This window comes from Oryctolagus cuniculus, chromosome 7 (genome assembly GCF_051225735.1).
Source record: "Oryctolagus cuniculus isolate XC-2025 breed Fujian yellow rabbit chromosome 7, ASM5122573v1, whole genome shotgun sequence".
In the NCBI taxonomy this organism is placed as follows: Eukaryota; Metazoa; Chordata; class Mammalia; order Lagomorpha; family Leporidae; genus Oryctolagus; species Oryctolagus cuniculus.
Window position 1 is genome coordinate 56,315,074 of NC_142873.1, and position 25,236 is coordinate 56,340,309.

At 46.4% G+C, this 25,236-nt stretch overlaps 1 protein-coding gene across 1 annotated transcript; it reads left to right on the forward strand.

Moving 5' to 3' along the window:
- Positions 1-109: 109 nt before the first annotated feature.
- BCAS2 (BCAS2 pre-mRNA processing factor) lies at positions 110-12,540 on the forward strand. Its single transcript, XM_002715751.6, has 7 exons — positions 110-233; positions 323-415; positions 6,143-6,213; positions 6,683-6,844; positions 9,152-9,202; positions 9,941-10,021; positions 12,178-12,540. Exons 1-7 carry the CDS (start codon positions 141-143, stop codon positions 12,302-12,304), a joined length of 678 nt encoding a protein of 225 aa, XP_002715797.1. The 5' UTR covers positions 110-140; the 3' UTR covers positions 12,305-12,540.
- The last annotated feature ends 12,696 nt before the right edge of the window (positions 12,541-25,236 follow it).

Consider the following 25,236-nt stretch of genomic DNA (forward strand, 5'->3'; position numbering starts at 1 on the left):
CGCCGCCGCGGCCGGGCGTGCGGGCCTTCAGAATTAGTAACTGAGCATGCGCCAGAGTAGATACGTAAACGTTGAGGGTTACGTCAGTGACGAGCGCAGGCGGATACTCAGGAAACGTAGGCGAACCCGAGTGCCCCAGCATGGCGGGCACTGGCTTGGTGGCCGGAGAGGTTGTGGTGGACGCGCTGCCGTATTTCGATCAAGGTTATGAAGCGCCTGGTGTGCGGGAAGCGGTAAGTGCCCGGTGCCGGCGTGGCTGCCCCGCGCCCCGGGCCCAGTGCCGGAGGGAGCGCGCTGCAATGGCCCGTGTTCTCGTTGCTAGGCTGCAGCCCTGGTGGAGGAGGAAACTCGCCGGTACCGACCCACTAAAAACTACCTGAGCTACCTGACAGCCCCGGATTATTCTGCTTTTGAAGTAAGTGCGATGCCTTGAACGCAGCGTACGGACAGGAATTCCTGTGGCCCTTTGTTTTGAATTGAGAGCGTTAGCTACGTAAGTGAATGTTAAATCCTAGCGTTAACTGCTGTCGGAGAGGCATCAGTCTACTGCAATCAGCCGGGTAGATGATAGATCAGTCGTCTCCGGGGTTCTTTACTTTTTTTTTTTTTTTTTTTTGACAGGCAGAGTGGACAGTGAGAGAGAGAGACAGAGAGAAAGGTCTTCCTTTGCCGTTGGTTCACCCTCCAATGGCCGCCGCGGCCGGCGCGCTGCGGCCGGCGCACCGCGCTGATCCGATGGCAGGAGCCAGGAGCCAGGTGCTTTTCCTGGTCTCCCATGGGGTGCAGGGCCCAAGCACCTGGGCCATCCTCCACTGCACTCCCTGGCCACAGCAGAGGGCTGGCCTGGAAGAGGGGCAACCGGGACAGAATCCGGCGCCCCGACCGGGACTAGAACCCGGTGTGCCGGCGCCGCTAGGCGGAGGATTAGCCTAGTGAGCCGCGGCGCCGGCCTCCGGGGTTCTTTAGATACCCATGGGGCCTCGCGAGCTCTCACTTAATGTAAAAATTAGTACTTCTTTGTTTTTTTAAAGATAGTGTCCGTGCGTAAATTCTCAAATATTTTACTCCCTAAGGTCCACTATGCCGCAAGTGATCCAGGGTTTTATTTATTTATATAAAATAGCCTGTGCCCTTTGGGGCCACTGGAGGGCGGCTTTTATATGGAAACCTAGCTATCTACAGAATGTGCCAACGACTGAAGTGGACAAACCGTGTTTAAATATATACCGTTTGCTTTAGTTATTTTAAGCTCTTTTTAAATAAAATGTTCGAGAGAGAGAGCCCCCAGCAGCTGGTTCAATGCCCAGATGCCTACGGGAACGCTGGGTGTCTGATGTGGGTGGCAGGAACCCAGTTACCCGAGGGACATCACTGCTGCTTGCCAGGGTCTGCACTGGCAGGAAGCTGAATCAGGAGCTGAAGCTAGAAACCTAACCCAGGTACTCAGTGCCTTACCTTCTATGTCAAATGCCGGCTGTTTAAGTAGATCCGACTTTAAATATTTAACCTACAAGTACACCCAAGAGAATCCTTAAGGTCCAATCGGCAAAGTGAGAAGTAAAACATCTTCTCTATTTTTTTATTTATGCAATTTTTATTTACTTGAGATGCAGAGAAAGAAATCTCTTAACCTGCTGTCCAGCTCCCCAAACAGCAGCAACAGCCAGGGCTGGGCCAGATCAAGCTGGAATTCAGCTCACGTCTCCCATGTAGGTGGCAAGGACCCAATACTTGAGCCATCATCTGCTGCCTCCCAGGGTGTCAGTAGGACAGAATCCAAAGTGGAGCCAAAACTCCAACCAGACACTCCTAACATGGGATGCAAGCATCCTAAGCAGTGTCTTAACCTCCAGGCCAAACACCTATTTTATATTTTAATATTAATATTTCTAGACTAGTGGGTTCTGTCAAGCATGTCAATACATGCATTATTATTGAGAGGCAGTAAATTCCTGTGTTAACAGATGGAACATATTCTGAGAAATGCGTCCTTGGGCGTTTGTCATTGTATGAACCTTAGAGTGTGCTTACATCTAACTGGCCATTTGATGAAATCAAGACATAGGAATTGAGTGGGTGAGATATGGGGCTGCAGCAGGTATAGCAGCATGCTGTTTTAAAGTAATTTTTCCCCTTTGTAAGTAGGAACGTACTCTAAAACAACAGTATAGTATAGTAAATATGTGAACCAGTAACACCGTAGTTTATCTAGCATTATGTAGTGAACATGGTTGTATTTGCTACACATGTACTTTTATGCTGCTGTCAGCACAGTGGGTTTGTGGCAATATTACTACACACACACACATACACATAGCGTGCTACAGTGAAATGTTAAGAACCCTCTGTTGTCATAAGGCCGTAGGAGCTTTGAGGCTCCATTGAAGTCTTACTCATACAGCATCATGTGTGCCAGCCATGGTTGCAGTACATTTTATACTGCACATATTTGTTTATTTTTTATGTATTTATTTGGAAAGTGTTGTGACAGGGAGGGAGGGACAGAAGATAGAGATCATCTATCCACGGGTTCACTCCCCAGATGACTGCAACAGCCAGGCCTGGGCCAGGCTGAAGCTAAGAACCCAGAATTCCATCCAGTCTCCCCATGTGGGTGGCTAGGGCCCAAATATTTGGACCATCTTCTGCTTTCCCAGGTGCATTAGCAGGGAGCTGGATCAGAAGCTGAGCAGCCAGGACTCCAGCCAATGCTCTGATGTGGGATGCCCCTCTAATTGACTACACCACAACGCTGGCCCCAAGTTACATTTTAAGTAAGACAGAGATGTCCCTGTGAAATGCAGTTTTCCCATGTTTTTTCTCAGTGTTGTTTCCTAAATTATCCCATTAAGAACTAAGCATAATACTGCTTCCTTGTTGGACTGCTTTCTGAAGGTTTCAGGTGATGCCTTTCAATCACAGACTTAAATACTTTAATCAGCACCCCCCCCACACCTAATACAGTATGCTTCCTACCTTTATTAGTACACAGATTATTTCTTATTTAAAAAAAATTATTTAATTGAAAGGCAGAGTTATAGAGAGGAGAGACAGAAGAGAGAAATCTTCCATCCGCTGGTTCACTCCCCAAATGGCCGCAGCAGTCCGCTGGGACTGGGCCAGGTCTCCCACGTGGTTGCAGGGGACTAGGTACTTGGGCCGTCTTCCACTTTGCCAGGTGCATTAGCCAGGAGCTGGATTAGAAGTAGAGCAGCTGGAACTCAAACCAGCGCCCATATGGATGCTGGTGGCACAAGCTGTGGCTTAACCTGCCACACCACAACACCTGCCTCAGTTATTTCTTACTAATAGCTGCTAATAGTGTACTGAGCTTACCATCTCAGTCCACAGAACAGCCCTGTTAGCTATATATAACTGTATGTGCGTTATCCCCATAGATGGGAAAATTGCAGTTAAGAAACGCCACTAGTTGACCAAGACCTTAACCATTCTTCAGACTGCCTTTGAAATCACTCTTCCATCAATTGATTTAACAGCTGTTTATGAAGGTCTGTTCTAGGCCAAGTATTTGGGAGCAAGGTCAGTTCTCTCATGCAGCTTACATTCTAGATACTGAGACAGTAATTCAGAAAATATCAGATTGTTGATAAATATAGAGAAAATTAGAGACATGATATCTTCATTTGCCTATGACAGTACACAATAGGCACTCAGATATTCATAACTGACTATATAAAGAACTTCCAGAGCAGTTGAATTTAATGAATGCTCATTGCATGGCCAGCAGGCCTGCGGTTCTTCTGATGACTTAGATCCATGAATGCTGGCTCAGTCTGTGGAGAGCATTGAGTTAAAATTCCAGATCTGTTGAGTTAGGCAAGGGTTTCTATGCTGCATGGGTCAGGGTTACTTGTAAAGTGTTTTTGTAGTTTCTCTCTTTTTTTTAAGATTTACTTATTTTGGGGGCTGGCGCTGTGGTGTAGTGGCTAAAGCTGCTGCCTGCAATGCTGACATCCAATATGGGCACTGATTCAAATCCCAGCTGCTCCACTTCTGATCCAGCTCTCTGCTATGGCCTGGGAAAGCAGTAGAGGATGGCCCAAGTCCTTGGGCCCCTGCACCTGTGTGAGAGACCTGGAAGATGCTCCTAGCTCCTGGCTTCAGATAGGCGCAGCTCCAGCCGTTGCGGCCAGTTGGGGAGTGAACCAGTGTATGGAAGACCTCTCTCTTATCTCTGATTGTCCTTTCTTTGTGTAACTCTGACTTTCAAATAAATAAATAAGATGTATTTATTTTGAAAGAGTTACAGAGAAGGAGAGCCAGTGAGCTTTCATCTGCTGGTTCACTACCCAAATGGCCACAGAAGCCAGGAGCTTCTTCTGGGTCTTCCATGTGTGTGGCAGGGGACCAAACACTTCCACTGATTTTCCAGGCCATTAGCAGGTAACTGGATCAGAAGTGGAGCATCTGAGATTCAAACAGGCACCTATATGAGATGCCAGCATCGCAGGCAGTGGCTTAACCTGCTATGCCACAACACCAGCCCCTGTAGTTTCCTTCCTTGTTTGTTAGTGTGCATAATTTTATAGCTAGAAAGCCCTGGTTTTCTGCAGAAAGCTAGATAACTAAATTTTCTTAGTTGTGTATAATTTAACAGTCACCCCTACTCCACAAAAAACACTTTTCTCCTACAAAAAATGCCAATGTAAAACTTTAAACAGGTACATGAGCTTCTGGAAAGCTTTTTTGCTTTAGTCTTTAAATGTTAGGATGGTTGAAGCCCTCAGAAAATTGGAATTACCTGGGGTAACCAGAATATTACTGTGATTAATATTTTACATAAGCAGTTTTGTATTCAGAATAAGAAATGTGCAGAACAGAAATTAGGATAATGACCAAGCATTAGGCCTTATGATGCATTAGCTGTGCTGCTTTTTTTTTTTTTTGAACATTTAAATTGCTAGAGCAGGTAACAGAAGCGGGTACCTTCGCTCCTTCTCCCCTCTCCTCCATTGCTTGAAATGAACAAAGTGTGAAAGCAGCCAGACCAAAAAGAAAGTGAAGGTTTAGGCGTATAGCCCTAAATCAAATAATTTTGTCTAAGTTCCATCTTTCCCTATCGTCAGTGAATGCTGAGACCCATAGTTCTCAACCCTTGCTTCAATGACAGTCAACTGATGATTTAAAAATCATTGGGGGTGGGGCTGGCATTGTGGCATACCAAATTAAGCTGCCACCTGCAACACTAGCATTCCATATGGACACCAGTTTGAGTCTTGGCTGCTCCACTTCCGATGCACCTGGGATAGCAGAGGACAGCCTGAGTACTTGAGCTCCTGCACCCATGTAGGAGGAGACCCAGTTGGAGTTTGAGGCGCCTGACCTCAACTTGGCCCAGCCATGGTTGTTGGCGATCATTTGGGGAGTGAACCAACTGATGGAAGATCTCTCTCTCAACACCCCCTTGCATCTCCCCCCACACACACCGTTTCTCCCTCTCTGTAATTCTGCCTTTGAAATCAATAAATAAATCTTAAAAAAAAAAAATTATTGGGAGCAGGCATTTGGTCTAGCAGTTCTGCTTAGGATGCCCACATCCCATAATTAAGAGTGCCTGGGTTCCAGTCCTGGCTGTGCTCATGACTTCAGCTTCCTGCTAATGAACACCCTGGGAGACAGTAGGTGCTGGCTTAAGTACTTAAGGCCCTGCCATGCCCTCAGGAGACCCATGGACTCCTGACTCAGCCTGACACAGCTGTTACAGGCTTTTAGGGAGTGAACCAGTAGATAGAAGAGCCTTGTCTGTCTGACTTGTCTTTCAAATAAATGAAATAATTTTTTAAAATATTGTGCCCAGCCTCTACCTCCAGCCAGTTAAGTGGGAGTAGGGAAGAAGAGTGAGACTGGCTTGAATTACGGTTGCTGTTGAAGCTCCCAGCTGATTGTGATGTGCTGCTGGGATTGAGAACCACCAAGTTAGGGACTCCTGCTCTGGGGCCTCTTTAAATGTGCTGCCACCCATCCTGAGAGCATGTACTTGAGGGAAGAGTTGAGGAGGGGGACATGATCCATTGCAGTGGGCGTTGTAAAGTAGAAACACTGAATAGGCTGAACTCCATTGTTTGATGATTGCAGTTTGTCAGTATGATCTTAGAAATAATTCTCTTGATTTCTCCACTAGACTGACATAATGAGAAATGAATTTGAAAGACTGGCTGCTCGACAACCAATTGAACTGCTCAGTATGAAACGGTGAGAGTATTGAAATTAAAATTCCCCTTGTAATACCCTGTTTATAGTGAGCTGCTGGCGGTGCTGGTGGTGTTGGAGGACTGGATAGTTTGAAACGAGAGACCGGAGAAGGGTCCACGTGCAAAGAATTATTCTATCCGTTATAGGTGTTTTTACAAAAATAGGAGTGAAGTATTCTTCGGTAATATAACTTAATAGCTAATATAACAATCCCTTATATGAATATCATGTAGCTTATTTAGTCCACAGTGAAGTAAAACAACTTTCTGTTTCTTTATATAATGGTGCTAAGTCTTATTCATAAGTTGATTGTTTCCAAGGATAAATCCATTTCTTCTTACTACAAGGTCTACATCTTCAGTCTCATAGTTTTCACAGAGTGCCTACACCTGTGGCACTTTCTGTTGGGAGGAGGGATAAAGGTTCAGCAGGATTTGTGGCTTTGTTTTATTTCGTTATTTAATTTCAGATACGAGCTTCCAGCCCCATCTTCAGGTCAGAAAAATGACATTACCGCGTGGCAAGAATGTGTCAACAATTCTATGGCCCAGCTAGAGCACCAGGCTGTTCGAATTGAGAATCTGGAACTGATGTCACAGCATGGATGTAATGCCTGGAAAGTATATAATGAGTGAGAACCTTGCTTTTTCATTTTTCCTAGGGAAGCTCCTATCTGCTGAATGCATTCTCCAAATGGCCACAACATCTGGGGCTGGGCGAGGCTAAAGCCAGGAGCCAGGAACCCAATCCAGGTCTCCCACATGGATGGCTGAGACCAAAGTACAAGCCACTACCTGCTGCCCCCTAGAGTATGAATTAGTGAGAAGCTAGAATTAGGAGTGGAGCCAGGACTCAAACCCACAGGCTCTCATAAAGGATACAGATGTTCCAAATGGTGTGTTAACCACTATGCTACACACCTGCCCCTTTAAAAAAAAATGCATCAGAGCCAAAATTTTAGTATTTTTAAGAAGGGACGGAAGTTAGGAAGAGAAGCGGTATAAAAGTAATACAGCTAGACCTTGACTTGGCTCCTGTGCTGGAACTACAACCAGAACAGTAATCCATATTAAAGGCCACTGCTTTGAGACCCACCTCAAAGTTGAAGAATACTGAGGTGACCTGGACTTAACTATTGCACTGACGATACGGTAGTATAAGAAAACGAGCTGTAGGGTGTGATTCACAGAAGGTAATCTTTAATGTAGGGGTGCTTACGTAGTTCATTCTCATTGCTCGTGTGTTATGTTCTCTGAAGGCCCTGTGCACACTGAATTAGCTCACGATGTACCATTTCTTCTAGTGGAAATAAACACATATCTGACTTACATTGTAATCTGACTCCTAAAATCCACTCATCTTGGCTGATTTTGATTTCTTTATATTAGGGGGAAAAAGTTCAGATGTGGAAAGTGACAAAATCCATCATTTGGGAAACTGTGGAGCAGGTGACTCAGTTTCCTTTATGAATACAAGTCTATTGCAATGCAACAGAAGGAGATGTGGGATCAGGAAGATGAAGAGATGGAAGATAGAGATCAATCAAAAAGCTGTGTTTCACAAAGTGGGAAAATGCGATTGTTGTCCTAAAGAAGCTTTATCTAGACTAGAAGTACTACACCAAGTAACCAGTAGTCCATTTTGGCAATACATGGGCAGGGTCTATTTTGTGTGCTGTGCTCTATAAACAACAGCAGCTCAGAGAAGGGATGTGAACCTGGCCTAAGGCTGGTGTTGTGGGCAGCAGATTGGAATGCTGGTGTCCTGTATCAGAGTGCCAGCTCCAGTCACAGCTGCTGTGCTGCTACCCAGCTTGGTGCTCATGTGCCTGGAAAGGCATAAGAAGTTGGCCCAAGTAGCAGGGTCCCTGCCACCCATATGGGAGACCAGGATGGAGTTCCTGGCTTCTGCCTAATCCAGACCTGACTGTTGCAGTCATTTGGGGAGTGAACCAGTGGATGGAAGATGACTGTGTGTGTCTTTCCAGCTGTCTCTGTCACTTTGCCTTTCAAATAAATAAGTAAAACTTGAAAAAAAATGGAGAAACAGAAAATTTTGATATACTTATTAAATATAAATTTTGATGGCTTAAGAAAAATCAAACTGGTAGACTCTAGAGTTTAAAAGACCTGAAGGGGCCAGCACTGTGGCTTAGTGGGTAAAGCTGCCACCTGCAGTGCTGGCATCCCATATGGGCACTGGTTCAAGTCCTGGCTGCTCCACTTCCAATCCAGCTCTCTGCTATGGCCTGGGAAAGCAGTAGAAGATGGCCCAAGTCTTTGTACCTGGACCCTGTACCTGCATGGGAGACCCAGAAGAAGCTCCTGGCTCCTGCCTTTGGGTTGGCTTAACTCTGGCTGTTGCAACCATCTGGGCAGTCAACCTATGGATGGAGGACCTCTCTCTCTCTCTCTGCCTTTCTATAACTGCCTTTCAAGTAAATAAATAAATCTTTAAAAAAAAAGAAAAAAAAGCCTGAAATAGAACCAACTCTGACACGTGTGTCACCTTAACCAAGTTATGTAATCTTTTAAAGCCTGTATCCTTACATGGGAAATTGGGATAATCGTGCCTCAGAGAATTTCTGTGAAAATTAAATTAGCTAATTTTAATAGAGTGTCTAACATAATGCCTGCCCCAGAGAACTTAATAAATACTTAGTGTTTTAACAGAAAAGCTTGACTTTCCATGAACTCAGTAGCTCACTTTTATTTTATTTGAAAGGCAGAGTTAGAGGGAGACACAGAAAGGGATCTTCCATGCACTGGTTCACTCCCTAAATGACTGCAGGGGCCGGGCTGGGCCAGGCGGAATCAGGAGCTGGAACTCCATTGCAGGTGCTTTCACCTGTGCCACAGTGCCGGCCTCAGTAGTTCACTTTTTAGTGGCACTATAAGTTTTAACATGCCTTAGACTGACTTCCCTTTTCTTTCTTTAGAAATCTAGTTCACATGATTGAACATGCACAGAAAGAGCTTCAGAAGTTAAGGTAAGTTGGTGTTTGTATTGCTTTAGAGTGACATTTAGGTGAAGCCTTAATAAAGAATGGGAGGAAAAAGCAACTATGGAGACTGCAGTCGCGTGAAAGCAGACAGCTGGTCCAGTCTGTTCAGCGGCTCGCCCTGGGTTAGCCCTGCCTGAGTGAGGGAGAGTTAGGTTTGAGGTCTGAAATCTTCTCTGCCAGGCCATTTGCAGCTTGCAAGTCTGAGACGTACAAGACACCCTGGAGGAGGAAAAAGTTGCAGAAAACCATGTGTATCTTGGTTTACATTGAAAATGAATGTGTACATGCACGAGTACATACAGGAAAGAGGGGGGACACCCACTCTGTACTGCTATGAACACAGTACCACGACTGGGTAAGTTTCAGAGAAAAGAGGTTTATTTTGATTCACAATTCTAAAGGCCCACGACTAAGGGGCTGTCTGGTTCTGGCCTTGTTGCTAGGAGAGTCATCAGGTGGTACATACAAGTGCGTCTGAGCGTGTTCTGGGCTGTGTAAAACCACCGGTACTCAGCTGTGTAATCCTAATCACATCCAGAGGCCCCAGCTGTAAACACAGTTGGGTGAAGTTTCCAGCCTCTTAGTACCTCACAATGGGGATTAAACTCAACAGCATTACCAAGGAGAAAGGACTTCTGATAGATTCTCTTGTAATAGAATTTTTCCTATTGATTTTAGTCTTATGTTAAAATGTAGTTGAGTTGTGCATATAATTTTTTATAGGAAACACATTCAAGATTTAAACTGGCAGCGAAAGAACATGCAACTCACAGCTGGATCTAAACTAAGAGAAATGGAGTCGAAGTAAGTGTCTGTAATTCCATTATCTTTTAGATTAGTGCATTCCAAGATCAAGATTCAGTGAGTCAAACGAGATGACCTGGGTGTCAAAAATAGACTTTTTTTGAGTCCACCCTTCACTGCCTGCCTCCTCCTGGGAGGTAGACTTAGAAAGCAATGAGAGTTACAAGAATCCAATCACTAAGTACTCCTGGTCTTAAAGCACTGTGCTTTTAGCTCAGTATTTCTGGCTCTGAATTGAATTCCACCTATATTCTCCTTTTAAGAGGAAAAATATTAATGTTTAAAATCTTACAGGAAGGGAAACTCCATACTTGATCATTTGTGCCTTAGATTTTTTTCCCTTTTGTTTTTACATTTGTACAAACCTCTAAATATAGTCATGAATTTGTTGTCATTTTTCCTTTTCCTTTGCTACTTCCCTGCCCTTCCTCCCTTTATCTCCTTTTTTGCACTTCGCTCCATGTCCATGTACCCATGCTATCTGTCTCTTAGACTGTATGTCTCTTTTTATTGTCCTAAAGATTTTTTCAGTGAAAAGGGAGACTTCTTGGTTCTGGGTTAGAGTTTTCAATTGGAGAATGTTCCCCACCATCTTTCTGGAACTATTGCCTTTGCCTTGATTTTTTTATTTCTCTTATATCTTATCCAATCTCTTTTTATTCTTCTGTTTCTAATTTTTTGCCTCTTTTTGAGTTGAACATTTTGTTTTGAGGTTATTGTAGATTTACATGCAGTTGTAAGAAGTAATGAAGGGGCCAGCATTATGGTACAGCAAGTTAACCTGCCACTTGCAATGCCAACATCCCCTGTTGGAGTGCCAGTTCTAGTCCTGGCTACTCTACTTCCCAACCAGCTCCCTGCTAATGTGCCTGCAAAAGCGGTGGAAGATGGCCCAAGTGCTTAGTCTCTGCCACCCATGTGGAGACCAGGATGGAATTCTTGGCTCCTGGCTCAGACCTGGCTGTTGTGGCCATTTGGGGAGTAAACCCTTTCAAATAAATAAATCTACTTTCTCATGATCGTGCCTGTTTTTTAAAGTGGAAGTTTAAAAGTGTTATGACCCTGGGTGAAACTGTATATATGTTTTATTTCATTTTTTTATAAATGGGGACAGTGCTGTGGCACAGCAGGTTTAAGCTGCTGCCTGCAATGCCAGCATCCCATGTGGATGCCAGTTTAAGTCCTGGATGTTCCACTTCCAATCCAGCTTCCTGCTACTGTTTGTCAGGGAAGGCGATGGAAGATGGAGTTCCTGGCTCCTGGCCCAGCCCTGACCATTGCAGTTTGGGGGAGTGAACCAGTGGATGGAAGATTCTCTCTCTGTCTCTCTTCCTCTCTTCCCACTTTTCCCTACCTCCCTCAAACCCTGCCTCCCCCCATTGCTCTTCTTTCAAATAAATAAATCTGCTGGTTCACTCCCCAAATGGCTGCAGCAGCCAGGGCTGGGCCAGGCCAAAGCCAGGAACAAGAAACTCCATCTGGGTCTCCCATGTGGGTGGCAGGGACCCAAGTACTTGTGCCATCTTCTGCTGCTTTCCCAGACCCATTAGTAGGAAGCTAGATCCAGAAGTAAAGCAGCCAGGACTTGAACCTATGCTCTGATACGGGATGCTGACATTGCAAGCAGTCACTTAATCCACTGCACCACAAAGCCAGCCCCTGTTACACGTTTTAAAATGAGATCTTCGGGGCAGGTGTTTGGCCAAGCAGTTCAGTTGCCCGTGTCCCATATCGGTGTGCTGGAGTTCAGTGCTCAGCTTCGATTCCTGACTCCAGCTTCCTGCTAACGCAGTCCCTGGGAAGCAGAAGGGAAGCAGCAGTGATGGCGCAAGTGATTAGATTCCTGCCGCCCACTAGCAGACCAGGCCTTAGCTCCAAACTCCTGGCAAATAGGCAGTGTGCCCATTGCAAGGGTCTGGGGCCTAACCAGTGGGTGGGGGAGCTCAGTGTTTCTGTCTCTCCTCTCCTCTCCTTTCCTGTCCTGTCCTGTCCTGTCCTCTGTCTCCTCTCCTGTCTTCTCTCCTCCTCCCCTGCCTTCTCCTCCCCTCTCTTCCGTCTCTGCCTTTCAAATAAAAAAATTAATAAAAATAAAAGTTTCTGAGAGAAATTTTACATTGAGTGATTTTTCCCTTTTTCCCCCCTTTCTCCTTTTTAAGTTGGGTATCCCTGGTCAGTAAGAATTACGAGATTGAACGGACAATTGTGCAACTAGAAAATGAAATCTATCAAATTAAGCAGCAACATGGAGAGGCAAACAAAGAAAACATCCGGCAAGACTTCTGAAAAGACTAATTTGGTGGGGAGAAAGGAAGAAAAGTTGGGGTTTCGTAAACTGTCAGGCATCTGAACTTTGTCTGGACTATGAAGGACAACAGCTTGTCACAGAAACTGTTGATGGTTGTGAAATTTTCAGAAAACTTAAAATGTGTGAAGTGTTTTGTCCTGTTTGTATTTCTTAGCAAAATAAAGATTTTCAACGTGATTGTATTTGATTGCTATTAAAAAATTTTTAGACTTAAGATGAAGTATGACTATATAATATTTCATAGAATTAATTTTGAACTACTTACACCACATTTTGTAGCCAAAGACTGTTATATAAAGCTTCTAACATATATAAAAAGTTAGAAACTTTTGATTTATGCCTTTGTCTAATAAAAAGGTAGTTCTAAATGCATTTTTAATCACCAAACAAGACTTCATAAATACAGTAACTGTACAGATATCATTATAGGTGGCAGTTATATCAAGCTTATTATGTTTGATAAACTAGATTTACGGGCTGGCGCCGTGGCTCAATAGGCTAATCCTCCACCTTGCGGCGCTGGCACACCGGGTTCTAGTCCCGGTCGGGGCGCCGGATTCTGTCCCGGTTGCCCCTCTTCCAGGCCAGCTCTCTGCTATGGCCAGGGAGTGGAGGATGGCCCAGGTGCTTGGGCCCTGCACCCCATGGGAGACCAGGAAAAGCACCTGGATCCTGGCTCCTGCCATCGGATCAACGCGGTGTGCCGGCTGCAGCGGCGGCCATTGGAGGGTGAACCAACGGCAAAGGAAGACCTTTCTCTCTCTGTCTCTCTCTCTCACTGTCCACTCTGCCTGTCAAAAAAAAAAAAAAACAAAAAAAAACTAGATTTACATGAATAAAAGATCATTTGATACAGACATCAGAGGGTAGGTAGTGTTCCCGTGTACAAACATGTAACAAAAACCAGTTTAGTAATTTGCCAAAGTATTAGAGCTAGAAAGTGTCAGCCAGGTTTTGAATCCAGTAGTCCAGCTCTAGAGTTTGTTCTTTCTCCTATATTTATTTTTTTTTTTAAAGATTTATTTATTTGAAAGAGTTACACAGAGAGAGGAGAGGCAGAGAGTGAAGTCTTTCATCCGATGGTTCACTCCCCAGATGGCTGCAACCGCCAGAGCTGCGCCAATCCGAAGCGGAGATTCTTTCGGGTCTCCCACGCGGGTGCAAGGGCCCAAGGACTTGGGCCATCTTCTACTGCTTTCCCAGTCATAGCAGAGAGCTGGATCTGAAGAGGAGCAGCCGGGACTTGAACCGGCGCCTATATGGGATGCTGGCGCTTCAGGCCAAGGCATTAACCCACTGTGCCACACGCCGGCCCCCTTACTCCTATATTTATAAGGAATTAAAGAACAGAAAAGATTATTTTCCAATTCAGGAAAAATACTAGCAGTATGTTAAAGGATGGTCGTATGTTACAAATCACTGAGATGAATAGACCACCAGAAAAATGTAAATGATTAGCACTGAAAATACAAAATAAACCTAGAATTGTTTTGGCTTATGATGATAATGCTTTTGAAGGGTATTTTTAAGAAAAGTTACTTAACAGTTTATATAATTGGACCCCAATTCTGAGTCTTTTAATGTTTATTTGAAAGGCTGAGAGCGAGCTTCCATCTGATGGTTCACTCAGTGTTCACAAAATCCAGGGCTGAGCTAGACCGAAGCCAGGAGCGTGGAACTCAGTCGGGGTCTCCCGCATGGGTGGAAGGGACCCAGTACGTGAGCCATCATCTGCTGCCTCCCAGGGAGCCTCCTAGGGAGCTGGATGAGAAGTGGGGGAGCAAGTAAAGTGCAACTCATGGCCCACAGCTGTTTTGCTCATCTTTTGTACAGTTTATATGATTTATTGAATCTTTTTGTTGTATTGCCTTTTTTTTTTTTTTTTTTTTTTTAGATTTATTTATTTATTTGAAAGGCAGAGTTACAGAGAGGCAGAGGTGCAGAGAGAGATCTTCCAACCCCTGGTTCACTCCCAAAATGGCCACAATGGCCGGAGCTGTCCCAATCCAAAGCCAGGAGCTTCTTCCAGGTCTCCCATGCAGGTGCAGGGGCCCAAGGACTTGGGCCATCTTCTGCTTTCCCAGTCATAGCAGAGAGCTGGATCGGAAGTGGAACAGCCAGGTCTCAAACCGGCACCCATTTGGGATGCTGGCACTGCAGGCGGCAGCTTAACCCTATGCCACAGTGCCGTTCCCTGTATTGCCCTTTATACATGATGGGGTAGGCATTTAGTGCCGTGGTTAAGATGCTGCTTGGGTTTCCCACATCCCCATTTAGGAGTGCCTGGGTTTAAGTCCCGGCTCCATTCCATTTCAGCTTCTTGCTAATGCACACCTGGGAGGCAACAGGTGGTTGAGTCCCTGCCACCTATTGAATTCCAGGTTGCTGGAACAGTGCCCATCCTACTAAGAGTGACCTTGGAAAGCTTGCATATTCCTGTAGCCAAGGTGAGCTTGCCAGATTGAGGCTGTATCTCTCTATTGGAAGCAGCTCTATTAAATGACAAATCACTATTTAAATAGAGCTGGTTGTGTGTTTCTTTAGCATGTAAATTTTTGCGCCATTGTTTGAGATTCCTCTCTTATTCATAATAATTACATGGAGTTTGAAGATCGACCCAACAAAGCTAAACGCAGCCCACCTGACACTGGGCTACCACACCAAGTTAACCAGCCTACCCGGACCTTTAATATGTGATCCAAAAGATTGATGATTCTGGCCGGCGCCGTGGCTCAATAGGCTAATCCTCCACCTTGCGGCGCCGGCACACCGGGTTCTAGTCCCGGTCAGGGCGCCGGATTCTGTCCCGGTTGCCCCTCTTCCAGGCCAGCCCTCTGCTATGGCCAGGGAGTGCAGTGGAGGATGGCCCAGGTGCTTGGGCCCTGCACCCCATGGGAGACCAGGAAAAGCACCTGGATCCTGGCTCCTGCCATCGGATCAGCGCGGTGCGCCGGCTGCAGCGGCGGCCATTGGAGGGTGAACCAACGGCAAAGGAAGACCTTTCTCTCTCTGTCTCTCTCTCTCACTGTCCACTCTGCCTGTCAAAAAAAAAAAAAAAAAAAAAAAAAAGATTGATGATTCTGTTAGGTCGCTGGGTTGGATTTTCTCCTTTCAACGTAAACCATTCTGGCATAAGATCTTTAAGGTAAAACAGCCAGGAGTTTCTGCAGGTTTGTAGAGATCCAGGTTGACATAACTATCTCTGTGGTAACTGTCATCTTTCCCTTTAGGTGACCCCAACACTCATCCCAAACCTTATGGGATAAACAAAGTTGGTTGGTAAGGTAACCTGCCCCTGTTACCAGATACCTGGACTGTTAACTGTTTCTTGAGAAAGTCCACGTTTAGTTCTGCCAGCTGCAGACCACCTTTGTCTGTCAAACCCTTTTTCTCCTGCTTCATGCATGGGAATCTGTCATGACTGCGCACTGTGCTTCTGTCTTTAAGTCCTTAATAAATTACTCTTGTCCACCTCTTGGGTCTCATGGCACCTTCTGCCTTTGGTAGGCAGTTGTCATACACAATCTTTTTCCTGGAACAAGGGTGTTTACGTTGTATGCTGCAAAACATTTATATAGTTTATCTCCCAATATACATTTTTTTTCCCTAAGATTCTTTTATTTGAAAAGCAGAGTTACAGAGAAGCAGAGGCAGAAAGAGAGAGGTCTTCCATCCGCTGGTTCACTCCCCAAATGACTACAATGGCTGGAGCTGCGCCAATCTGAAGCCAAGAACCAGGAGCTTCCTCCAGGTCTCCCACGTGGGTGCAGGGGCCCACCAAGGACTTGGTCCATCTTCTGCTGCTTTCCCAGGACATAGCAGAGAGCTGGATCGGAAGTGGAGCAGCCGAGATTTGAACCAGCACCCATATTGCCGGCCCCAATATACACTTTCAGTTAGGATCTTTTCTCTGTTGTACTTCTTGGGAGAAAGTACTGGGAAGAGTTAGGAGTGAAATGATCAGCCCATGTCAACTTCCACAGAAAGTAGGCTTCCTAGCCCGTATGAAAAGAATCAGTTACCACCAGGATCGCTGTCATGTTTAAAATTTATCTTAAATACTTTCATCACATTATTCCTTGTAATTTTTCAAAATTTAATTTTATCAAAACTACATACTTTCTCCTCTCCCATCTCACCCTCCTCTTCTCCATTTCTCCTATCCATTCTCCCCATCTAATACAGCCACCCCAGCAGCAGTGATATAAAACTGTAATGTTATCTTTCACTGTTCTGGGAGTTGATGGCTCGGGTAGACAGTGTTCCCTGAGGGTTTCTCATGAAGTCGAGGTCAGATGGTGAGTTAGACTACACTCCTCTGAAAGGATACTCGGCTGACACCAGAGCTTGGGAGACAAATGGGGGCTGGAACAGGTGAGAGTCCTTGAGCACCTGTGTGTGTATGCGGGCACTGGAACGGTAGCTACAGGGTAGCAAATGTGTGTGACTACTCAGGGTTCCAAAGGCATGTGTCAGTTCAGAAAAAAAGGAAAAATTATGTAACTTTTTATAATTTGGCCTTGGAAATCACAGTGTTAACTTCTGCTTTTTTTTTTTTTTTTTTTTTTAAGATTTATTTTGCTTATTTGAAAGACACAGTTACAAAGAGAACTCCCATCCACTGGTTCGTTCCCCAAATAGCCACAATGGCTAGGGCTGGGCCAGACAAAGCCAGGAGGCTCTTACATTTTTTATGTGCGGGTCAGTAAGAGCTCATATTCAAGAAGAGATGAATGACACCTCAGATGTGAAGTGTGTCAGTTTCTGGATGTTTTTAAAATACCCTAACCCCTCCATTCAGTGACTCAATCCTAAAGTGGTTAGTTGGAGCAGAGCAAAGTAGTCGTCCACATACACAATGGGCCCCAAATCCAATCTAGTGTCCTCATAAGAAGAGACACACACACACCAAGGGAAGAAGCCAAAGTGAAGACACATTGGAGTGATGTCTGCAATCCAAGGAAGGCCAAGGGCTGCTGGCAGCCACCAGAAGCTAACCCACCCAGTTTGTGGGGTCCTGTTATGACAGCCCTAGGATTAAGACAAAGTTGAGAGCCACATTTCTGTATTGAAGATTGTGTGAATGAATGCGTACTGAATGCTGTGATCTATCCCACTGTCCTTCTCCCTCTGTCTATTCTCAGAAGGAAATTGGAAAAGATTTCCAGAGATCTGACTAGCCCAAGAGAAAAGACCTAAAGATGTAGAGATTGGGAGGTTCATAGAAAATGACCCAACCAGGTTGCAGCAGGTTAAGCCACTGACTGCAATGTTGACATCCCATATAGGCGCTGGTTCAAGTACTGGCTGCTTCACTTCTGATCCAACTCCCTGCTAATGTGCCTGGGAAAGCAGTGGCAGATGGCCCAAGTGCTTGGGCCCCTGTACCCATGTGGGAGACCAGATGGAGATCCAGGTTTCTGGCTTCAGCCTGACCCAGCCCCAACTGTTGTGACCATTTGAGGAGTGAATCAGCCGATGAAAGATATCTCTCTCTCTCTCTCTCTCCTACCCTTTACTCTGTCTCTCCCTCGGTAACTCTGCCTTTCAAATAAAAATAAATCTTTGGGGGAAAAAAGTGGGGGCGGGGGGAGCCAGCATCTGCAACACCGTCATCCCATCCCATATGGGTGCTGGTTCGAGTCCCAGCTGCTTCATTTCCCATCCAATTCCTTGCTAATGTGCTTAGGAAAGCAGTGGAAGATGGCCCAAGTACTTGGGCCCCTGCACCCACATGGGAGACCTGGATGAAGCTCCTGGTTCCTGGCCTCGGCCTGGCCCAGCCCTGGCCACTGCGGCCATTCAAGGAGTGAACTAGCAGATGGAAGATTTCTCTTTCTGTTGTGTGTCTCCCTCTTTCTCTGTACTCCGACTTTCAAAGAAATAAATCTTTTTTAAAATTTATTTGACAGAGTTACTGACAGTGAGAGGGAGAGACAGAGAGAAAGGTCTTCCTTCCGTTGGTTCACTCCCCAAATGGCTGCTGTGGCTGGCGCTGTGCTGATCCGAAGCCAGGAGCCAGGTGCTTCTCCTGGTCTCCCATGCGGGTGCAGGGCCCAAGCACTTGGGCCATCCTCCACTGCACTCCCGGGCCACAACAGAGAGCTGGACTGGAAGAGGAGCAACCGGGACTAGAACCCGGCGCCCATATGGGATGCCAGCTCTGCAGGTGGAGGATTAACCAAGTGAGTCATGGCACCGGCCCCAAGAAATATTTCTTTAAAAAAAATCAGATGACGCAGGTCACTAACTGAGCAGTGTGGCTCAACAAAACCCTACAACACACACACAGGAGCAGGTGGTCCACCTAGCAATTACATAGGCCTGCATGCAGACCAGAGTACCTGGGATCAATACCCAGCTCCTGACTCCAGCTCCTGCCAGTGTGCATATTGAGAGGCAGCAGTAATGGCTCAAGTAGTTGGGTTCCTGCCACCCCCAAGGGAGTCCTGTATTGAATGCTCAGCTCCAGCCTTTGCTGGCATTTGGGGAGTGAACCAAGGTATAAGAGTGTGTGCCCCCTCCCTCCCTCTTTCTTTTCCTTCCTGTTATTCGAATAAATAAATAAATAAGAATAGGAAATTGAGGATTACCAGATAGAAACCTAAGGCAAATCTTCATTGTGAAAGACAAGGAGGGGCGAGTGCTGTGGCTTAGCAGGAAAAGCTGCCACCTGCAGTGCCAGCATCCCATATGGGCGCTGGTTCGAGTCCTGGCTGCTCCACTTCCGATCCAGCTCTCTGCTCTGGCCTGGGAGATCAGTGGAACATGGCCCAAGTGCTTTGGCCCCTGCACTCATGTGGGACACCCAGAAGAAGCTCCTGGCTCCTGGCTTTGGATCTGTGTAGCTATGGCTGTTGCAGCCATTTGCAGAGTGAACCAGTGGATAGAAGATTCTCTCTCTCTTTCTGCCTCTGCCTCTCTGTAACTCTGCCTTAAAATAAATAGATAAATAAGTATTTTTTAATGACATGAAAAAAATAAGAAAACCATGGGGCAAACAACAGATGGCATAAGAAAAAACCTTTTTTTTTCCTGCAAGAAATGTATCCTCAGAGAAGATACTGCAGCCATAAAATAAAATACAGATTGTTATTTTATTAAGAAATCAGAGATCATGAGCACTCTTAGAAATTAAGGAACATGGTAGCATAAATTAAAATTTAATAGAAGGATTGGAATTAAAATTGATAACTCTCCTAGGAGGAACCAAGAAGACAAACACAGGGAACAGAGGGAAGATAGGAAAATAGGAGGACTAGTCCAGAAAGTAAATATCCAAATTTCTTGATATTCAGAAAAAAAAAAGGAAGGAAATCATCAACAAAAATAATTCAGAATTTTCCAGACCTGAGGATATGGATTTCCAAATTCCAAAGGTTCTAGCACAATGGATGAAAATAAGCCAACCCTGGCCAGTGCTGCAGCTCAATAGGCTAATCCTCCACCTAGCGGTGCCGGCACACCGGGTTCTAGTCATGGTCGGGGCACTGGATTCTGTCCCGGTTGCCCCTCTTCCAGTCCAGTTCTCTGCTGTGGCCAGGGAGTGCAGTGGAGGATGGCCCAAGTCCTTGGGCCCTGCACCTCATGGGAGACCAGGATAAGTACTTGCCTCCTGCCATCAGATCAGCGCGGTGCAGCGCGCCAGCCGCGGCGGCCATTGGAGGGTGAACCAACAGCAAAGGAAGACCTTTCTCTCTGTCTCTCTCTCTCTCACTGTCCACTCTGCCTGTCAAAAAAAAAAAAAAAAAAAAAAAAAGTCAACCCTGAAGCATGTGGTTTGTGAAATGTAGGACCACCAGGCACAGAGAGGAGAATCTGGGAGCTTGCGGGAAGGTGTTTGTGTGGGAGGCGGTTAGAGGTGCAGCATCGGGAATCACCATGTCTCAGGCTCTGGACAGCAGCTCTGGACACTAGCGAGCAGGCGGTGGAGAAATGCCTTCAGGGTTCTTATGACAGATTATTCCAGCCTAGGACTCTCCACAGCCAGATCGGGGGGCAGTGTGAGGATACAGACATCTTCAGTCATGTGAGAGCTCAATCGTTTACGTCCTACGGTTTTTTTTTTTTTTTTTTTAAGGTTTATTTATTTGAAAAGCAGAGCGATAGAGAAAGGGAGAGATACAGAGAAAGAAATCTTCCAGTTATTGATTTACTCGCCCAATGGCTGCAACAACCAGGGCTGGGCCAAGCCAAAGCCAGGAGCCTGGAACTCCATCCAGGTCTCCCTTGTGAGTGGCAGGGGCCCAAGTACTCGGGCCATCTGCTGCTGCCTCTCCCAGGCACATTAGCAGGGAGCTGGATCAGAGTGGAGCAGCCAGGACTCGAACCGGTGCTAATATGGGATGCAAGGCTCGCAGGTGGTGGCTTAACCCTCTGTGCCACAACGCCAGCTCCGCCCCCCCCCCCCCCAGGTATTATTATTAAGGAGCTGCTGCAGGATGTGCTCGTCTGACCCAACATGAGGAAGAAGTAAGGGGAGTCATCCAAGGAGATGGGTGAGAAGGGTCTCAGGATTCTGCCTCTCACTCCGTAGGAGACAGGCAGCTCAGACTGGAATAGTGTGGCGCTTCAGCCCTGTCTCTCCAAGGTGCCTACCACCATGTACCGTCTGTGTACACGGAGGAGCAATGGCCAGGTGAGGCTGGCCTCGTTCTCACCTGCTCTTGACTTGCTCTAACCAGGTCCTGATGAACTGCCCAGCCTCCCCTGCTTGTCCTGCAGGGCGTGTTCTGCAGTGCCCATTGTCCAGAGGGTTGAGAGGGAGTTCATTCCTGACTGCATTCCTGCCCGCAGTCGGGCATCGCCGGGACCCCCAGCCATGTGCTTCCCAGGACTCAGAGCCTTGCTCTCTGATTTCCCAGGATGGGTGCTGTAACTCTCAGGGAGACTGAAGCCAGGCCGTGACCTGTGTTCAGCTTATTTTTACCCAGAGACCTTCATCAACCCATTGAAATCCTGTCTTCGTTTTGCCAGCCTGTGCTCACCTCACAGTTTTGATGGTGTTTCTACCAGAAAAAGAGAAAAAAAAGAGGGCAAATAAAGACTGCATGTCTATTATGCAGAGACACATCATTCCCGCCTCAGGGCTCCCGTGGGCTCTGGTTTTCATTGTTGCTTTGAAGATTTGTTTATTTGTTTGAAAGGCACAGTCCCAAAGAGAGAGGAGAGACACAGAGAAAGAGATCTTTCATCCACTGGTTCACTCCTCAGATGGCTGCAACAGCCAGGGCTGGCCCAAGCTGAAGCCAGGAGCCAGGAGTTTCATTCAGGTCTCCCATGTGGGTGGCAGGGGCCCAAACAATTTCCCAGGCCATTAGCAGGGAAATGAATCGGAAGTGGAGCAGCCAGGACTTGAACCAGTGCCCATATGGGATGTTGATGCTGCAGGCCGTGGCTTAACCTGTTATGCCACAGCACTGGGCCCCTTCTGGTCTGATTTATAGTTTGTGCTGGGAACTATCCATAGGAGTTAATAGTTCCTAAGCTTGTTGAGAGATAGGAGCTAAATAATTCTTTTTTTTTTTTTTAACATTTGTTTGTTTCCATTTATTTGAATGGAAGAAAGAGAAGGAGACAGAGTCAGAGACAGATGGAGAGATCTTCCAATCCTGTTTCATTTCCCAAATACCCGCAACAGCTCAGGCCGAAGTCAGGAGCTTGAAACTCCTGGCTCTCCCACGTGGGTGGCAGGGACCCATGAGCCATCACCTACTGCCTCCCTTGGCGTGCTTGGAGACGTGACTGCTGAGCCATGTACCTGCCCCAAAGGGTAAGTAATTCTTTATTAACAATAAGTTGAGATCTGCAGTTTTTAGAGTCTTTCTATTAAAGAATGTCAAACAGATTGAAGATTATTCCTATAAGGTCTATCTCATTTGTTTGTATCTGCCACGTTTTTCAAAGAAAAAGGAGACAACCCAGATATAACTCGTTCAATGACAAATTATAGCTGGGACCACCACTTGTCCTTCCAAGCAGGCGTGGGGAATGTCTGGCCCATGGGCCACACAGGGCCTGTGAAATCATTTGGTCTGACCCTCCCAAAGCAACTACAAGTGGGACCCGAAATTCAATAAATCCATAGCAGGCCAATTTTTAAATGTTAACCCATGAATGGTATTATAAATAGCCACATGGCTCTTGGCAGAAAAAAAGGTTCCCCACACCTATAAGTTTTACCTTGAGCACATGGGTGTTCAGCTAAAAATTAGTTTCGGAGTTTCTTGTCCAACCACTTACTTATGCCATGTAACTCACGTAACTAGGTTGTGTCCAGAGAGATAAGAACTAAAGTGATACACAACTCGCAGATCACACCCTTGGTTCCCACCTTTTATCAACAAGCGGCCTTGTGCCTAGTGATGACCTGCCTCGCATCACACCACAAATCACCATCAAGCAACACTGCAAGAGAAGAGGGGCCGGTGCTGTGGCGCAGCAGGTAAATCCACCACCTGCAGTGTCAGCATCCTTTATGGGTGCTGGTTCTAGTCCCGGCTGCTCCACTTCCAGTCCAGCTCTCTGCTATGGCCTGAAAAAGCCCAAGTCCTTGGACCCCTGCACCTGCATGGGAGACCTGGAAGAAGTTCCTGGCTCCTGGCTTTGGATTGCAGCCAACTGGGGAGTGAACAAGCAGATGGAAGACCTCTCTCTCTCTCTCTGCCTCTCCTTCTCTCTCTGTAACTTGACTTTCAACAAATAAATAAATCTTTTTTTTTTTTTTAAAGGGTAAATGTAGACAGGAAAAGAGAGAATACTGTCTTAATAATGATGTGAACAATGTGCTCATATTTATTTTACCTTAATAGCTTGTCTATGTACAGTGGCAATAAATTTCTACCTTTGTGAGATTTGGATACAACATAGCCTTTCAAATTCATTAAAGTGAGATTTTTACAGTAAAAACCATTAGTTTCAACTCCAATGTTTAGTAACCTATAGTCAAACCAGCTTTTCCAAAGCTGGTTTTGTATCATCATAAAAAAATCAATTACAAGAGAATGTCTAGCCAGTTGAAGACAATAGAGGGGCAGGCATTTGGCCTAGCTGTTACTACAATGTCCAATACAATATCAGAGTGCCCGGGTTCAACACCTGGCTGTACTCCTGACTCCAGCTTCCTGCTAGGTAGAGAGAATGAGAGCAGAGACAGAGGGAGACCTTTCATCTGCTATTTTACTTCCCAAATGCCATGGCCTCCACTTGGACGCCACCATCCCATATGGGTGCTGGTTCAAGATCCGGCTGCTCCACTTCTGATCCAGCTCCCTGATAATGTGCCTGAGAAAGCTGCAGAACATGGCCCAAGTGCTTGGGTCCCTACAAAGAAGCTCTTGGATCCTGGCTTCAGCCTGGCTCAGCCTTGGCTGTTGTGGCCATCTGGGGAGTGAACCAGTGGATGGAAGATTCTCTCTCCCTCCCCCTCCCCCTCTCCTCTCCCCTCTCCCTCCCCCCCTTTGTCTCTCCTCCTCTCTATGTAACTCTGCCTTTCAAATAATTTAGAAAAAAAAAGATGTCAATTGGACCACAGCCCATGTTGGAGTGCCTGGGTTTGGTGCCTGGCTCTGGCTCCTGGCTCCAGCTTCCTGCTGATGTGGACCTCGGAGACAGCAGTGATGGCTCAAATAATTGGGTTACTACCACCCAAATGGGGGACCTGGAATGAGTTTCAGGCTCCTGGCATTGGCCAGCAGCCCAGTCTGGGGCTATTGTGGACATTTGTGGAATCAACCAGTGGATGGGAACACACTTTCTGTCTGTTTCTCCATCTCAAGAAAAATGTGTGTGTGCATGTCTGTGTGTGCACGTGCATGGCAGGTTTTGGTTAGCAGTTGAGATGCTGCTTAGAGGACCTGCCTCTCATATGGGAGTGTCTGAGTGCCAGATCCACTCCAATCCCAGCTTCCTGCTAACATGCACCCTGGGAGGCAACAGTGATGGCTCACATAGTTGGGTCCTTACAGCCCATGTGCGAGACCTGTGTTAGTTCCTAGCTCCCTGGTCTAGCACTGGCTATTGTGAGCACTTGGGGAGTGAATTGTCTGTTGCTCTTTCTGTCTTTCAAAATAAGATTAAATAAATAAATGGCATCCAATGCACCAAAGGAGTTTAATATTTCTTTAATTATTTATTTTGACAGGCAGAGTTAGACAGTGAGAGAGACAGGGAGAAAGGTCTTCCTTCCATTGGTTCACCCCTCAAATGGCTGCTACGGCCGGAACTACGCTGATCTGAAGCCAGGAGCCAGGTGCTTCCTCCTGGTCTCTTGTGTGGATGCAGGGGCCCAAGCACTTGGGCCATCCTCCACTGCCTTCCTGGGCCACAGCAGAGAGCTGGACTGGAAGAGGAGCAACCAGAACCAGAACCGGTGCCCATATGGGATGCCAGTGCCGCAGGCGGAGAATTAACCAAGTGAGCCATGGCTCTGGCCCCAAAGAGTCTAATATTTTTAACTTGTCCTGCTACACCATAAAATTCACTCTGAAGATCTACAATGAAACAGAACTCTGTTTTCTATAGAATAGCAATTACCTTGCCACCTTTTTCTCATTTTTATTTATTTTCATTTTTGAAAGGCGGAGAGGCCGGCGCCGTGGCTCACTAGGCTAATCCTCTGCCTTGCGGCACCGGCACACCGGGTTCTAGTCCCGGTCGGGGTGCCGGATTCTGTCCCGGTTGCCCCTCTTCCAGGCCAGCTCTCTGCTGTGGCCCGGAAAGGCAGTGGAGGATGGCCCAAGTGCTTGGGCCCTGCACCCCATGGGAGACCAGGAGAAGCACCTGGCTCCTGCCATCGGATCAGCGCGGTGTGCATGCCGCAGCACGCCAGCCGTGGCGGCCATTGGAGGCATTGGAGGGTGAACCAACAGCAAAGGAAGACCTTTCTCTCTGTCTCTCTTTCTCACTGTCC